A 17,336-nucleotide genomic window follows, 5' to 3' on the forward strand; every position below is an offset into this window, starting at 1 on the left:
AGAAAGAGACAAAGGAGGAGGAGGAAGAGAGAAGGAGGGAGGGAGGAAGAGGAGATGAAGACAAAGAAGAGGAGGGAGGAAGAGAAGGAAAAGAAGAAGAAAGAGAAAGGGAAGGAGGAGGGAGAAGAAGAAGGTGGAGGGAAAAGGAGGAGAAAAGATTGAATTGATCAGCATTAACAGTAATACTTATGTCCTTTCTTCTCCTCCTCCCCATCTTTCCTCACCCACCACTCCTCCCTCCCACATCACCGCAAAGCCGGAGGAAACAAACACAACATTTGGCCGAGAGAAGGGCCAGCAGCTTTCCTTTATCACCCCCCACCCAACAACTCTTTGGATTGACCACAAGAATCCCCCCCCCCAGTTGACAGCCGAGGAGTGGGGGGGTGAGAAGGGGGCCACACCTCAAGCACACCTTGAAATGATGCACCCCGTCGGCCGGGCCAGTGTGGTCCCTCAGCTCGTCCCGCCCTCCTACGGCTTGCATGCAATGCACATGGGGCCCCGGGCGGTCCCTTCAAATGGCCATCAGTGGGACGCAGCCCACCCCCACCCCTCCCTCGTGGCACACCATGGGCGCCACGAACGTCCAGCGGTTGCTTTCCGGGTTGTACACTTCTACCGAGCTGAGGTTGGACTGTCCGTCGTAGCCGCCCACGGCGTACAGGCGGCCGCAGGTGGCCACCAGGGAGACGCGGCTGCGCCTGGTGATCATGGGCACCAGGAGGTACCACTGGTCGGAGGCCGAGTTGTAGACCTCGGCCACACTGAGGAAGGCCGAGCCGTCGTAGCCGCCGCAGGTGAAGAGCTTGCTGCCCAGGGAGGCCGCCCCGTGCCGGCAACGCTTGTTCGCCATGCTGGCCACGCTGTGCCACGAGGCGGTGTGGGGATTGTAGTATTCCACCTGGAGGGAGGGAGAAAACCAGGGGTCAGCAGAGGTCGGACGGATGGGACGGAGGGCAGGGAGGGGGATCGGCTTCCCGAAAGGACACGGCGGCTATTTGGAGGGGCAGCAAGGCCTCCGAGGCAGATTTGAAAGAGAAAGAGGGAGGAAGGGAGGGAAAGAGAGAGAGAGGGAGGGAGGGAGGGAGGGAGAGAAAGAGAGAGAGGGGAGGGAGAAAGAGAGGGAGGGAAAGAGAAAGAGAGATATGGAGGGAGATCGAATTCTTTAGGCATTTATACCCTGACTTTGTTATTAATAAATAATTCAGTGTGGCGAACATCTTATAATAGGCCTTTTCTCTCCTGTTTTCCCCACAACGGAAACAACCCTGTGAGTTGACTGGCTCTCTCAGCCCAACCCAGCTAGCTTTCATGTCTAAGGCAGGATTAGAACTGATTGGCCCAAAGTCGCCCAAATGGATTTCCTGGCTAATGTGGGACTAGAACTCCCTGTCTCCCGGTGATTGGCCCAAACTCACCCAGCTGACATTGAAGCCTAAGGAAGGACTAGAACTCCCTGTCTCCTGGTCATTGGGCCAAACTCACCCAGCTGACATTGAAGCCTAAGGAAGGACTAGAACTCCCTGTCTCCTGGTCATTGGGCCAAACTCACCCAGCTGACATTGAAGCCTAAGGAAGGACTAGAACTCCCTGTCTCCTGGTCATTGGGCCAAACTCACCCAGCTGACATTGAAGCCTAAGGAAGGACTAGAACTCCCTGTCTCCTGGTCATTGGGCCAAACTCACCCAGCTGACATTGAAGCCTAAGGAAGGACTAGAACTCCCTGTCTCCTGGTCATTGGGCCAAACTCACCCAGCTGACATTGAAGCCTAAGGAAGGACTAGAACTCCCTGTCTCCTGGTGATTAGCCCAAACTCACCCAGCTGACATTGAAGCCTAAGGAAGGACTAGAACTCCCTGTCTCCTGGTGATTGGCCCAAACTCACCCAGATGACATTGAAGCCTAAGGAAGGACTAGAACTCCCTGTCTCCTGGTGATTGGCCCAAACTCACCCAGATGACATTGAAGCCTAAGGAAGGACTAGAACTCCCTGTCTCCTGGTGATTGGCCCAAACTCACCCAGATGACATTGAAGCGTAAGGAAGGACTAGAACTCCCTGTCTCCTGGTGATTGGCCCAAACTCACCCAGCTGGCATTGAAGCCTAAGGAAGGACTAGAACTCCCATCTCCTGGTGATTGGCCCAAAGTCACCCAGCTGCCTTTTATGCCTAAAGTGGGACTAGAACTCACTTTCTTCCTGGTGACTGGCCCAAAGTCACCCAGCCGGCTTTCATGCCTAAAACAGGACTAGAACTCACCGTCTCCTGCTGATTGGCCCAAAGTCACTCAGCGGCCTTCATGCCTAAGGTGAGACTAGAACTCCCCGTTTATAACTAACCCCTAAATAGACAGTAAATAACAAAATAAGAAGTTACACTGCTTGAAAAAAATAAAAATAAATACGGTTAGCAGCTTCAGATTCTTCCTCTGGAGAAATTGTGGTCTTTAATGAAACAGCAGAATGGGAAAGTGACCTTGGAGGTCATCTAGTCCAAACCCGTTAAGGGTCGAGACCCCCATCCCATGCCAGACAAAGAGAGGGGGGGGGTTCTTAATCTCTTCTTAATGTTGGGAATAAGCAAGAACTTCTGCCGACATGGATTAGGAGGGGTGGGGTGGGGCAGGCCAGAAATAAACTACGATCCAAAAAACAGACTTACGCTATTGAAGATTTGCAAGCCGTCGTGTCCGCCGGAGACGAAGATGCGGCCTTCGAAGACGGTGACGCCGGCCGCGCTGCGGTTGGAGCTCATAGGTGTCACCACCGTCCACCTTCACAAGGTCAGCAAAGGAGAGTGGGGGGGAAGTTGCGGCAGTGGCAAACACACCTCACAAACGGCATTCAGGGATACTCACTTGTCTGTCTCGGGCGAATAGGCCTCCACCGAGTTCAGGGAGGAGGTGCCGTCGTAGCCCCCACAAACATAGATCTGTCCGTCTAGGACTACAGTTCCCATCGCACTGAAACGGGGCAGGAAATAAAGAGATTTCAGAACGACCGAGGAACTGCGGCTCAACCATTGTGACTTTAAGAGGGAAGGACTCCCACTCCCATAATCCCCCATCCAACTATGCTTTAAGAGGGAAGGACTCCCACTCCCATAATCACCCATCTAACTATGCTTTTAGAGGGCTCCCACTCCCATAATCCCCCATCCAACTATGCTTTGAGGGGAGGACTCCCACTCCCATAATCCCCCATCCAGCTATGCTTTAAGCGGGGAGGACTTCCACTCCCATAATCCCCCATCCAATTATGCTTTAAGAGGGGAGGACTTCCACTCCCATAATCCCCCATCCAACTATGCTTTAAGAGGGGAGGACTCCAACTCCCATAATCCCCCATCCAGCTATGCTTTAAGCGGGGAGGACTCCAACTCCCATAATCCCCCATCCAGCTATGCTTTAAGAGGGGAGGACTCCCACTCCCATAATACCCCATCCAACTATGCTTTAAGAGGGGAGGACTCCAACTCCCATAATCCCCCATTCTTCCCCCCCCCCTGACCGGTGGGAAGGCCCCCCCCCCCCATACGCACCTCCTCTTGCTGTTCATACTGCCCACTCTGGACCACGAATCCGTCTCGGGGTTGTAGACTTCCACGGTGCTCAGTCGCCACTGCCCGTCGTATCCCCCGATGGCGTACAAGAGTCCGTTCAGCACGGCCACGCCCACCCGGCTGCGGGCCGTGGTCATTGGCTGGCACTTCTCCCAGTGGTTGGCTACGGGGTCGAAGACTTCCACCACGTTCAGTGAGTCGCCTGCGTAGAAATTTGCTGCTGGCATTTTAACAAGCGATCGGCTAAACTGACCCCCTTGGGGGTGGCCAGCCACAACTCTCTAAACCAGTGTTTCTCAACCTTGGCCACTTGAAGATGTCTGGACTTCAACTCCCAGAATTCCCCAGCCAGCATTCGCTGGCTGGGGAATTCTGGGAGTTGAAGTCCAGTCATCTTCAAGTGGCCAAGGTTGAGAAACACTGTACTAAAGTATGTAACATATACAAAATATTTCTGCCTTCAGGGTTAGGTTAACTTGGTTTAAACAAGGTTCAAATTGCCCCCCACCCGCCATTAAAAATCAAATTGCCCCCCTGTGAGTCCCGGGGGGGGGGGGGGGGCAATGGGAACCACTGCTCTAAACTAAGAATGCCTTAGTTATGACCATAACTGAATCCAAATGTTATCACTCTTAAGGAAGAGAGCTGTGAGTTGTCTCTTGTTTATGACCTTCCTTGCCGTAGCTGTTAAGCGAATCGCTGCAGTTGTTAATTTAGTACAGGCATGCAAGCTTTGAGCCGATCACCAGGAGACCGGGAGTTCTAGTCCCACTTTAGGCATAAAAGGCAGCTGGGTTACTTGGGGCCAATCACCAGGAGACGGGGAGTTATAGTCCCACTTTAGGCATGAAAGCCAACTTGGGCCAATCACCAGGAGACAGGGAGTTATAGTCCCACCTTAGGCATGAAAGCCAACTGGGGGACCTTGGGCCAATCACCAGGAGTCAGGGAGTTCTAGTCCCACCTTAGGCATAAAGGGCAGCTGGGTTACTTTCGGCCAATCACCAGGAGACAGGGAGTTCTAGTCCTATCTTAGGCTTCAATGTCAGCTGGGTGAGTCTGGGCTAATCACCAGGAGGCGGGGAGTTCTAATCCCACCTTAGGCATGAAAGCCAACTGGGGGACTTTGGGCCGATCACCAGGAGACGGGGAGTTCTAGTCCTGGTTTTTGCCCAAAAGCCAACATTTACTTCCAGATTTCGGCAAAAACACAAAAACGCTCCATTAAAGTTCCCTCGGTTACTGCAGGATTCACTTAATGACAGCAGATTCACTCAACAATCATGCTGAGCTGAGGTGGCGCAGTGGTTAAATGCAGCACTGCAGGCCACTTCAGCTGACTGCAGTTCTGCAGTTCGGCTGTTCAAATCTCACCGGCTCAGGGTTGACTCAGCCTTCCATCCTTCCGAGGTGGGTGAAATGAGGACCCAGACTGTGGGGGCAATATGCTGACTCTGTAAACCGCTTAGAGAGGGCTGAAAGCCCTATGAAGCGGTATATAAGTCTAACTGCTATTGCTATTGAGTCACTTAGCGACCGCTGCATTAAAAAAAAAAGGTCATAAACTCGGATCGATCCAGGGAGGAGCTTGCTTTAGGAATGTCATGACTGAAGACCATAACCGGCAGGCTTTGTCAATGGCCGTAAATCGAGGATTACCTGCTTGGAGCATTGACAGGTGACAAGAGTTGAAATTTACCTGCTGAGTTGAGTCCTCCCACGGCGTAGATCAAGCCGGCGATGGACGTACAGCAACGGGGACGCGTCTTGAAAGCGAGGAGAGGCCGCCGGCGCTCTGGCATGAGATGGTAGTCTTTGGCTTCATCCACGAGGTCCCTAAAGCAGAGTTGACAGAGTTGGAAGGGACCTCGGAGGTCATCTAGTCCAGCCCCCTACTCAAACAGGAGGACCTGACAGAGTCATGGAATGATAGAGTTGGAAGGGACCCCAGAGGTCATCTAGTCCAACCCCTTGCTCGAGGAGGAGGCCCTTATAGAATGACAGAGTTGGAAGGGACCTCGGAGGTCATCTAGTCCAGCCCCCTACTCAAACAGGAGAACCTGACAGAATCATGGAATAACAGAGTTGGAAGGGACCCCAGAGGTCATCTAGTCCACCCCCTTGCTCAAGGAGGCCCTTACAGAATGACAGAGTTGGAAGGGACCTAGGAGATCATCTAGTCCAGCCCCCTACTCAAAACAGGAGAATCTGACAGAATCATGGAATGACAGAGTTGGAAGGGACCCCCAGAGGTCATCTAGTCCAACCCCTTGCTCAAGGAGGCTGTCCTTACAGAATTATAGAGTTGGAAGGGACCCCCCAGAGGTCATCTAGTCCAACCCCCTGCTCGAGCAGGAGACCCTATCCCATTTCAGACGACTGGCTGTCCAATTTTTTTTTTTTCCCCCGGACAACCTTCGGTGACAAGAGCCAGGGAAATTGCCGAGCCAAACCGATGGACTACAATTCTTGTTGCTGCCTTTCATAAAACCTGATGCTCGGAAGGAGCCCTTGAGATCATCAAGGCCTGCCTCCATTCCGTGCAGAAATAGGATTAAAACACCCATGGATCATGGGCAAAGGACAAAAAAACGGGCGCCTTCCGATTTAAAATAAAGAGACACCAATTTAGTGGGGGGGGAAAAAACATCATTTCATTCTATACGAAATGATCGTCTTTCTATATTTGCATTTTCTGTCTACGGATACACCATCTACTAATGTGGTAAACACAACTGGTAGTAGATATACTAAAGCAGTGTTTCTCAACCTTGGCTACTTGAAGATGTCTGGATTTCAACTCCCAGAATTCCACCACGTTCAGTGAGTCGCCTGCGTAGAAATTTGCTGCTGGCATTTTAACAAGCAATCGGCTAAACTGATCCCCTTTGGGGGTGGCCAGCCACAACTCTCTAAACCAGTGTTTCTCAACCTTGGCCACTTGAAGATGTCTGGACTTCAACTTCCAGAATTCCCCAGCCAGCATTCGCTGGCTGGGGAATTCTGGGAGTTGAAGTCCAGACATCTTCAAGTGGCCAAGGTTGAGAAACACTGTACTAAAGTATATATAACATACACAAAATATTTCTGCCTTCAGGCAATTTGCCTTGAGATAATTTCTTAAAGCATCCAGACGGTTCCCAGCGTTGCATTTTTAAAAGATTGTTGGCTTCATTAAGGGGGCGGATTTCACTTATTTATGAGTTTTATTTGTTTTGTCCCTCGGAAGGAAGCGCGGTGGTGAATAATAATAACAGATCGCCATGAGAAGCCCAGCAGGACCAAATAACCCCCGAATGCCGAATACATTAGCTTTTAAATCAAAGCCACTGAATTATTTATCCCCTGTAAAATAAGGGCGAGATTTCCAGCAGGGGGATCTTCACTGAGAGACCGAAAGGGAAACCGAGGCACCCGATTCCTTCTGGATAAACTACAGAACCCTCAAAGGAAACAAAAGGCCAGCAATAATGGAAATAAATTTGTGTTCGCCTTCCCATCGGTTTCGTTTCAGAATTGCACCCAGTTGCAAAAGGCCTAATACTAACAGATGCAAACCTGGAGTTTTTTGTTGTTGTAAAAATACAGGTGAGTCCTGGACTTACGACCACGAAAATGGGAGTCCAAAATTTCCACTGCTAAACCGGACAGCTGTGAAGCGAGTTTTGCCCCCAATTCACGACCTTTCTTGCCCCCGTTGTTAAGCGAATCACAACGACCGTTCAGCTAGTGACATGGTTGCTAAGCGAATCTGGCTTTCCCCCTTGATTTTGCTCGCCAGGAGGTCGCAAAAGGGGATCTCGTGACACACGCCCCCTCTGCCGGGATACGGCAACCGTTCGACCGGCCCTGAAAAAGATGTGGCTTCTGAATGTTTTTTTCAGATTTACGACCATCACAGCATTCCCACGTGGTCACCTGATCAAAACTCAAGACGCTTGGCAACTGACTTGTACTTATGACGGTTGCAGCGTAGCGGAGTCATGTGACTCTGTCTTGCGACCTTTTGATGAGCAAAGTCAATGGGGACCCCGGATTCACTCAACAACCATGCAACTAACTTAACAACTGCAGGGATTCACCTAACAACTATGGCCAGAAAGGTCATAAAACAAGGCAAAACTCAAACAGCAACTTTCTCCCTTAGTGATGGAAATGTGTGGTCACAAGTCAAGGACTGCTTGTATGCTGCAGTTGGCAGAAGAGTAGCATAACCATAAGATCCTTCCCTCCCTCCCGCCCCTTTTCCCTCTCTTTCTCCTTCTCCTCTCCCTCCCTCTTCTTTTTCTCCCTTGTTCACTTCCTTCCCTCCCTCCCTTCCTTCCTCTTTTCTTCCTCCTTCCCCTTTCCCCTCTCTTTCTCCTTCTCCTCTCCCTCCCTCCCTCTTTTTTCTCCCTTATTCACTTCCTTCCCACCCTCTCTTCCTTCCTTCCTCTCTCTTTCCTCCCTCCATATAACTGGATTGTGACCAAAACTTGAGGCAAACTCCTGTTTTCTCTGGAGGCAGGGAGAGAGAGATGAGACAGACAGACAGACAGACAGACAGACACACACACACACACACACACAAGGAAGCTGGGGGAGAAAGAGAGAGATGAGATACACACACACACAGAGGGAGGCTGGGGGAGAAAGAGAGAGAGAGACATGAGAGAGAGATAAGAGAAAGGATAGAGAGATGAAAGAGATGAGAGAGAAAGAGATAGAAAAATATCTTTGTATGTACATATGGAGAGAGAGAAGGAGGGAGGGAGAAAGTGAAAAGAAGATAGGAAGAAAGAGAAAAGAAAAAAGGGAAGGAGGGAGGGGAGAAGAATATAAAACTGTAGGATGGAAGGGACCTTGGAGGTCTTCTAGTCCAACCCCTTGGTCAAGGCAGAGATCTTATAGCGCTCTCTCTGTGTGTCTGTGTGTTTGTGTGTGTGTGTGTGTGGTCTGAGGCCCTCCAATCGGGTCTATGGGGCATCCCCTTCTCCTCCCCCCTCCTGGTCCACCTGCACTTGTGGCAGCTGCGGATGAGGTCATCCTGCTGCACGCGGTCGGTCAGGAACTGCGGCCGGCAGAGGGGCAGACGGATTCTGGACAGGAGGTCCGGCAAGCAGGCTTCCCGCTGCTCCAGGTCGTACCGGACCCAGGACAGGGCGGCTTCGTAGACCTGGCGGGAGAGAGAGAGAGAGAGAGAGAGAGAGAGAGAGAGAGAGAAAAGTGTGGGGGGCGGAGCTCAGCATACAGGTGAGCAGCTTCCCCTACAGGTAACGCCCTGCGCAGGACCCCCCCCACGGCTTAATCTCAGCATGCATAGTCCTCGACTTACAACCACAATTCAGCTCAAAGTTTATGTTGCTTTGGGAAACCTTCGTTAAGCGAGTTTTTTTCCCTCGTTCTGCCAACTTTCTTGCCAAAGTTGTTAAGCGAGTCACTGCGGTTGTTAAGTGAATCACAGGCATTAAGTGAATCTGTCTTCCCCCCTTGCCTTTGCTTGATTGCAAAACAATCTTCTTGTGACTTTGGGACACTGAAATCGTCACAAATATGAGTCAGCTGATGAACATCCGAATGTAAATCATGGAACCACAGGGTCATAAGTGTGAGAAATGGTCGTAACTTTTTTCAGTGCCATCGTTAACTTTGAATGGTCACTGAATGAACGGTTGTTAAGTTGAGGACTACCTATAGGGGTACTTATGCCTGACTTGGCAACTCCATGGCCCCGTCGTAAAACACAGGTAGTCCTCGACTTACAACAGTTCATTTAGTGACCATTCAAAGTTAACAATGGCACTGAAAAAAGCTACAACGGTCGTGCGTTTCATACTTACGACCGTTGCATGATCCCTGTGGCCACGGGATCAACGTTAAGTAACATTCAAAATTGTCAGTTTGGCAATTGATTCGCATTTACGACGGTTGCAGCGTCCTGGGGTGTGTGTGTGTCACGTGATCCCCTTTTGCAACTTTCTGACAGGTGAAGTCAATGGGGAAGCCTGATTCACTTAACAACCATGTTACTTAACAACTGAAGTGGTTCACTTAACAACTGTGGCGAGAAAGGTCGCAAAATGGGGCAAAGTTCGGCAGAAATTTGGGGCTCAATTATGCTGGAAGGTTGGGGAAAACCATACATGAGGGCTGGTCGTAAGTCACCATTTTGGACGTCATAACTTTGAATTTTGAATTTGTTAAACAAATTGGTGCTAAGTGGAGAACTTCCTTTAGAGAATAACAGGATGTGAACAACTAAACTTGCAGGGAATTTACCCTTTTGTATCTAAAGAGTTTGTGCAAGCAGTCCTTGACTTATGACCAATCGCTTAGTGAGTGTTTGAAGTTACGACGGCACTGACAAAAGGGACATGACTGTTTCTCGCATTTATGACCTTTGCAGCATACCCATGGCCATGTGATCGAAATCCAGATGCTTGGAAACTGGCATGAACCTGTGACTGTTGCATGGGATATCAAGTGTTTTGCAACCTTCCCAGCTGGCTCCCGACAAACAATGCGGGGAGCCAGTTTCGCTTAATGACCGAACAGGGCAGCTCACAAAGCAGTGATTTGCTTAACAAATGAGGCAAAAAAAAGCTCATTAAAATCAGGGAAAGCTCGTCACTAAATGGGGCGCAGTTCACTTTACAGCCGTCTTGCTTAGCAACAGGAATTTGGGGCGTGCGTTCGAGGACTACCTGGGTTTTCTTCCTTGTTTTAAAGGCTTTCAGCTGTCGAGTTTTTATCTTACCTTTCCTTGTCCATATTTTTTGAATTCTTCCTTCTCTGTTTTCCCATCCTCTGGACTTAATCCAAGGTTTATAAGATCAATTAGAAACCAGTTTCTCCTTGACTTCCTGCTTGCCAAGAGGTCGCAAAAAAGGGGACACCCCCGGGACACTGCGACCGTCATAAATGCGAGTCAGTTCCAAGAGCCTGAATTTTTGAGCACGTAATCACGGGGAAGCTACAACGGTCGTAAGTGTGAAAACAACGGTTCCCAAGTTACATTTTTCAGTCCTGCTGTTGTAACCGGTCACTAAATGAATGGTTGTAAGTTGAGGACTAAATGACAAATCTTGTGCCAGGGGCATTCTGATATCCGTAGGAATCCTGACTTTTCCTGAAAATGGGCTTCAACAGATCCTCCAGATCAGAGTTTGTCAACTGTGGTCCCTTTAAGGACTTCAACTCCCAGGATCCCACAGCCGGCATGCTTTCTACTGAATGGGGGATTCTGGGAGTTGAAGTCCTGACTTCTTAAAGGGAACACGGCTGACAAACCCTCATCTAGATCTCTGTGATCTTGTTGATTCCCAAGTTGAGATGCGAGCTGTGCTCCTGCCCGTTGGCTATTAGCTTCTGAGGCTTCTTTAACTGACAGTTAAAGTCCTCGACTTAACGACCACAATTGAGCCCAACGCTTCCGTTGCAAAGAGAGACAGTCGTCAAGTGAACGTTGCCTTATCTGACCACCTTTCTCGTCACGGTTGTTAAGTGAATCAGTGCATTTGTTAAAGCTGTTGAGTGAATCCAGCTTCCTCGCTGATTTTGACTGGGGCACTGCGACCCGTCATAAATATGCATCAGTTGCCAAGCGTCTGAATTTTGATCATGTGACCGTGGGGGACGCCACATCGGTCATAAGTGTGAAAAAAACTGGTCCCAAGTCCCTTTTCCCAGTACCGTTGCAACTTCAAACAGTCGCTGAACGAATGGTTGTAAGTCAAGATCTGCCTGTATAGTTACCGTCTTTCCCCCAAAATAAGGCAGGGTCTTATTTTCTTTTGGCCCCCGAAATAAGCGCTTGGCCTTATTTTCGGGGAGGTCTTATTATCAGGAGGCGGCGAGCGTGGTCACCTCGTGGCTGCTGCTGTGTCGCAATATTTTCGGAGAGAGGGCTTATTTTAGTGCATGAGCTCAAAAGCTCGATTGGGTTTATAATCCAGGGAGGTCTTATTTTCGGGGAAACGGGGTAGTGGTGCAGCTGGTTTTTTTTAAAAAAAAAAAAAAGGAAGAGGGGTTTTTTGGGGGGGGGGAGAAACGAAAACCCGGAGTGTATTTCAGGGGGGCCCCCCACTCACCTGCTCCTCCAACTTCACGTGGAGTTCATCCCTGGAGGTCAGCTCCAGGACATCTTCGTAAGGCAGAGCCAAGAACTCCTCGGACATGGAGACCTCCACAAAGTGCTGATGGACGAAGCTGTTGGCTGCGTCGTACAGGACGGCGCACATCATGGTCTCCGCAAACTGGCGCACGCCCAGGCAGTTTTTGGGGTGAAGCCTTCGGACAGCACAGAGAGAGAGAGAGAGAGAGAGATGGAGAGAGAGCGGGAAACATCTGGCACAAGCCTGTCCATGTCCGTGTCCCCGCCAAATTGGGTGGGTATCGGCAGGCGGATTCTCCTCCAAGCCCTATCTGGTGATTGGCCTATGGCAATGATGGAAAACCTTTTTTGTACCCATGTGCCGACCTTGCGTGCCGGAAATGGCACACAAAACCATCCTGCGAGGAACACACAACCTTCCCTGGCCTTCTTGTGCGAGGGAGCACCGAAACCCGGAAGAGCAGCATCCCATCCCACGTGCAGGCATTGGCACCCAAATTTCCAGTTTCTGGCGCGGACTGTCGGGCATGTGCACGATGGAAACCTCGGACGTTTGGGTGCTGGGTGCGCACATGCGTGCCAGAACAATGCTCTTCCGGATCTTGGTATGTGCATAGGAACATGGAAGAGAAGCCAGCAAGGCCGCGCATTCCTCACGGGATGGCTATAGTTTATTCCTAAAGGGGCAACGACGTTATTGGTGTCCCGGGTGTAAGTGTCACGGCAGCAAAAGTATCCTTTTGGTCGGGTGAGATTTCCTCTTGGCCTTCTTTCCAAAGGCTAACCTGGGGGGGGGGGTTTGATCCGCTGTCCTTTCCCAAGCCAGAGGAACAAAGGCCGCCACCTGCTGGCACAATGCAGTGTGACGTGCGAATGGCCTTGGGGGCCAGAGGGGAGGAAACAATTAGATAAGGGAGGCAGGAGCCCACCCTCCCCCCAGTCGCTTAACAGTCAGAAGGAGAAGCAGCTAAAGAAGGACCGACCCAAACGGGTCAATCGGATAATGGGGGCCACAGTCCCCCCCAAATCCTGTGAATCTCAAATTCCTCCTTTGATCTCTTCCTGCGCAGAACTGGCATGAATCCCTTAGTTGGGGAACACAGTCGTGGCAATACCGTTTCGCCAAAAACCATCATTTCCGCCCAGTTTTCGGCAAACCAATGGCCTGTTTAATAACCACCATGGAACGGTCGAAAAAAATCTTAACAGGGCCTGCTTTACGACCGTAGACTCTATGAGGGTCATAACTCGAGGGCTACCCGCAATGTGAATTTCCTTGTTATTTCTGGTCCCAGGAGACTGGAAACTCAAAAATAAGACTGGACCATGGTGGAATATGTACGGTCTTCTACCTTGAGGGGCGGGGGGGAGGGGGGGTTGGACTAGAAGACCTCCAAGGAGGCCCCCCCTAGTATTCTATGTCCACATCTTCTGCATCCGCGGCTCACCTCTCTTTGAGGAAGGAGCAACAGGCATCCTTGATGTTCTGCAGCTGCAGGAAACTGGCGCCCATCAAGAGAGACTGGACATTTTGCTGGTCAATGGCTAAGTGCCCATTGTAGGCGAAATTGATCAGAGCTTCCAGTGCGCTGAAATTGGGAAAAGAAGAGCCGATAGTTATGTCTATTGATTAATCAGATTCGTTTAAATGCTTCAGTAAAAGTGACTCGGAGCAGCGCACAAATACCCAGTCTTAGTCACCCATGCCAACTACAATACGCGCATGGCTACATAATTCAGAATTTTTGGTCAAAGGAGAGGCCCTTGCGGATTCTAAGTCTTCGTCCCACCATGCTTCTGATGCTCAAGAAAGTAGATGTAAATTAAAGTAGATATAAATATAAATATTAAAGTAGATATAAATTAAAGCCCTTCATGGTATTGGACCTGGGTACTTGAGAGACCGCCTGCTGCCAATTACCTCCAACAGACCCATTAGATCCCACAGATTAGGCCTCCTCTGAATTCCATCCGCCGGCCAGTGCCGACTGGCGACTACCCGGAGGAGGGCCTTCTCTGTGGCTGCTCCGACCCTCTGGAACGAACTCCCCGTTGGGATTCGAACCTCACCACCCTCCAGGCCTTCCGCAAAGCCCTTAAAACCTGGCTGTTCCGACAGGCCTGGGGCTAAAGAGCTTTTGCCCCCCCCCCCGAATGGTATGGTTGTTGTGTGTTTTTAAATTTTGTATTGTTATGTCTCATCTTTTTTATCCCCCTGTCTGTACCTCCTTCCCTGATTGAATTGTGAGCCACCCTGAGTCCCCTTCGGGGAAAAGGGAGGCATATAAATGTAATAAATCCAATCCAATCCAATCAGAAAACCACCACTTCTCCTATGAAACGGATACCCCAGAAAGGTGGCAGTCAATTTTCCAATTGTCAGTTCCCTTTTACACATGGGCCTGATAGGCACTCGCCCACGAGCCCCTCGAGCATAGGGGCCCCGTATTAATCTGTATCAATTAACCCTTAAATGCACCTTGTATCGTATAAATACAGCAACTGCGTGGCTTACTGAGTATTATTGCGCTTTTCAAGCCTCGTGTATTATTCCAATGTTTATCACGTTGATTAATTACTGTCGCTGCACAGCATGTTTTTAATGTTTCAACACCGATTTGGTTGGAAGTGCCAATAAAATAAATATATATGTTTAATTTTATCAACCATTTCCATTTTTATTCCTGTGAGTAGTTGTCGCAGAGGACCCAGTACGCTTGCCTTGCCCAGGGCCCATAATAATGTTAAGGCAGCCCTGAGGATAGAATAGGAATAGGATTGGATGGAATAGAGAATAGGATAGAAATTGGAATGTAGAATAGAATAGAATAGAATAGAATAGATATTGGAATAGAGAACAGGATAGGATATAAATTGGAATGTAGAATAGAAAAGAAAAGAATAGATATTGGAATAGAGTAGAGGATAGGATAGAAAAAAATAGAATGGAATAAAAATTGGAATGTAGAATAGAATAGAATAGAATAGAAAAGAATAGATATTGGAATAGAGAACAGGATAGGATAGAAAAAAATAGAATGGAATAGAATAGAAATTGGAATGTAGAATAGAACAGAACAATAACTTCACTGTCACTTCAAATGTAGACTAATTGGCATGCATAAAAATGGAATTTCGTTGCATACAGCTCTCAAAGGGTCACCACCTCCAATATTCTCTACATAAACAGGACAAAATAAATAAGCAAATAAATCCAAAATTATGTACACACCCACTGATATTATATGACACAGAGAAACCACACAGTCTAGTTCGGATGTGTCCGTGGCGAGAAAAACGAATCTTGTGAGCTTACCAGACGGATGGCGTGGAGGACAAAGACGTTTCATGACTGAATTAGGTAACATCATCAGTGCTAGAAGCAAACCATGCTCCTTTCCAGCACTGATGATGTTCGCTAGGTGGGTCATGAAACGTCTGTAAGAGAGAAACCAAAGAACTCACAGTCTTCTTTCTCCTCTTCACAACTCCTTTCTCTTCTAGCACTGATGACACCACCTAGTCGGGTGATGAAAAGTCTGCAAGAAAACTGCCCAGCTCAGAGAGCACCAAGGACCCCACCATGAAATAGATTTGGCCCATCCCGAGGGGGTGATGGGATGGGGGAAATGTCCTCAGCAATGTTCCCTCTAAGCTGCGCGGCCGTGTGGCTGCGCGACCACGCAGGTGGCAACAAAACACAGCGCAGCAGATTCCAACTGTCGCGCAGTGATTTTCAGCATGATGGACTTCAGTCTGCAGGCGGCTAGGAGGCTTCTGTCAGCTGGGCTGGGATATTATAGCGCCTGGACACACCCAGAGGAGGGAGGGCCTTTGGCCAACAGAAAAGTGGCCTCCTAGGGTTATGATTGGGCTCCCTCCGCCGGCGTGTGGCTAATTGACAGGGAGGCCGTTCCCTCCTGGATCAAAGTTACTGAGGGGGGTAGTGGCAGCAGCAGCCAACTCTCCGCGGGACGTGCAGAGCATGCTTCCGTCGCGGTTTGTCAGCTAAGCCCCCATGGCTGGGCTCCCCGCCGTTGGCTCCGCTTCCGAGATGCGGGCGTGAGGGAGGCGCTCACCATGCAAGCAAGTGGAAACCCACGCCGGGTGTGCATATGTTGTCTGAATCCAGCCTCTGCATTCAGAGCATTGGGGCTCGAGGTTTTTTTTCGCAGGAAGGGGGAGTCGAGCTGGTACTCTGCGGATTTTATTTGATTTCATTTCAAAGAAAATAGAGGCTTCTTGGTCCGCCTGGACCGGAAAGTCAAAATCCGGAAAATTAACCTTGTTTAGGAAAGTTTTGCACTGATGGGAAAATACTGTTTTCCAGTGAAAGTTTTTTTCCCTACTTTTCTTAATTTGCTTTTTTGGTCTCTATTCCTTCTCTTTTTTCCTCTTTTCTTTCTTTCTTTCTTTCTTTTTCTTTCTTTCCTTCCTTCCTTCCTTCTTACTTTCCTCTTTCTCTTTCTTTTTTCTGCCTTTTTCTTATCCTCCCTCCCTCCTCTCCCCTTTCTTTTTCTCTTTCTCCTCTTTCCTTTTTTCTCTCTGTCTCTCTCTCCCTTCCTTCCTCCCTCCCCCTCCCTCCTCTCCCCTCTTTGTTTCTTTATGTGCCCCAATTGCTAAATCTACATCAGTTGGTAATTTATTCATAACTTCCTAATATCACTGCAGACCATTGGATAGTAAGGGGGAAAGTATAAAGCATATAAAGTAATTCATAGTATGGAAAATGTGGGTAGAGGGAAGTTTTGATCCTTTTCCCATAGAGAGTCATCCACTGAACCTGAATACAAGTAGACCTCAACTTACAACAGTTCACTTAATGACTGAAGCTACATCAGCAGTGAAAAAAGTGACTTACGGCTGTTCTTCACACTCATGATCATTGCAGCATCCCCATGGCCACATGGTCAAAATTTGGATCTTTGGCAACTGTCTCATATTTATGAGGGTTGCGGTGTCCTGGGGTCACCTTTTGCAACCTTCTGCCAATCAAAGCTTTTCAGTAGGAAAGTCAGATTGAATTTAACAACCAGGTTACTGATTCACTTAACTGTATGTAGCAAGAAAGGTTGTAAAATGGGGCAAAACTCACTTAACAAATGTCTCACTTAGCGATAGAAACTTTGGGCTCAATTATGGTCGTAGATTGAGGACTGTCTGTATAGGGAGATTTCTTTACTTAATGGATATTTACATGGCAGAATTTGAGTTTCAAATAACACTGATTTCCTTGTTGTCTTGGGTGACATCTGTGAAAAAAAATTCAGGTGCTCAGGCATGAAAATGTGCCGCTCAAACACTATACTTTTCCGCTCGCACTGAAAATTTCAATTTCAATTTAATAAAAATTTTATGCCGCCCACTCCCTTGGGACTCTGGGCGGCTTACAGACAGATAAAAAAGCATTTAAATATTTAAAAGTAAAAAATACAATTGTTAAAATTACACACGATCTGTTCCGTCTAAATGGGGCTGGACATTGATCAACAATGAAAACTAGAGGGAACATTGGTCCTCAGCCCCCCCCAAGTTTTTACCTCGGATCCATGCCCTGCATGACGATTTCATCCTGCTTGCATTCCATCATATCGTTCGTGAACATGGCGTGGAAGTAAGGAATGGAGGCCGCCAGGACGATGCGATGGGCGCTGAATTTGTGGTCTCCCACCTGAACA

The 17,336-nt window shown here is 48.9% G+C and overlaps 1 protein-coding gene across 2 annotated transcripts in view; it reads right to left on the reverse strand.

Moving 5' to 3' along the window:
- Window positions 1-209: 209 nt before the first annotated feature.
- Window positions 210-17,336, reverse strand: part of KLHL18 (kelch like family member 18) — a 33,744-nt gene continuing 16,617 nt past the window's right edge. The window contains exons 2-10 of one of the 2 annotated variants that reach the window (XM_087712377.1): window positions 17,199-17,329; window positions 13,107-13,247; window positions 11,636-11,834; window positions 8,561-8,721; window positions 5,266-5,402; window positions 3,546-3,768; window positions 2,863-2,967; window positions 2,667-2,778; window positions 210-904 (exon numbers count right to left, since the gene is read on the reverse strand). In XM_087712377.1, the coding sequence (XP_087568503.1) occupies window positions 518-904; window positions 2,667-2,778; window positions 2,863-2,967; window positions 3,546-3,768; window positions 5,266-5,402; window positions 8,561-8,721; window positions 11,636-11,834; window positions 13,107-13,247; window positions 17,199-17,329 (1,596 nt within the window). In that variant the 3' untranslated portion in view covers window positions 210-517. The remainder of the gene's footprint in view (window positions 905-2,666; window positions 2,779-2,862; window positions 2,968-3,545; window positions 3,769-5,265; window positions 5,403-8,560; window positions 8,722-11,635; window positions 11,835-13,106; window positions 13,248-17,198; window positions 17,330-17,336) is intronic. The other variant, XM_087712378.1, reaches the window with a different exon arrangement.

Source organism: Thamnophis sirtalis, unplaced genomic scaffold (genome assembly GCF_051295495.1).
Source record: "Thamnophis sirtalis isolate CommonGarterSnake01/CBP01778 unplaced genomic scaffold, rThaSir2_p1.2 scaffold_4, whole genome shotgun sequence".
In the NCBI taxonomy this organism is placed as follows: domain Eukaryota; kingdom Metazoa; phylum Chordata; class Lepidosauria; order Squamata; family Natricidae; genus Thamnophis; species Thamnophis sirtalis.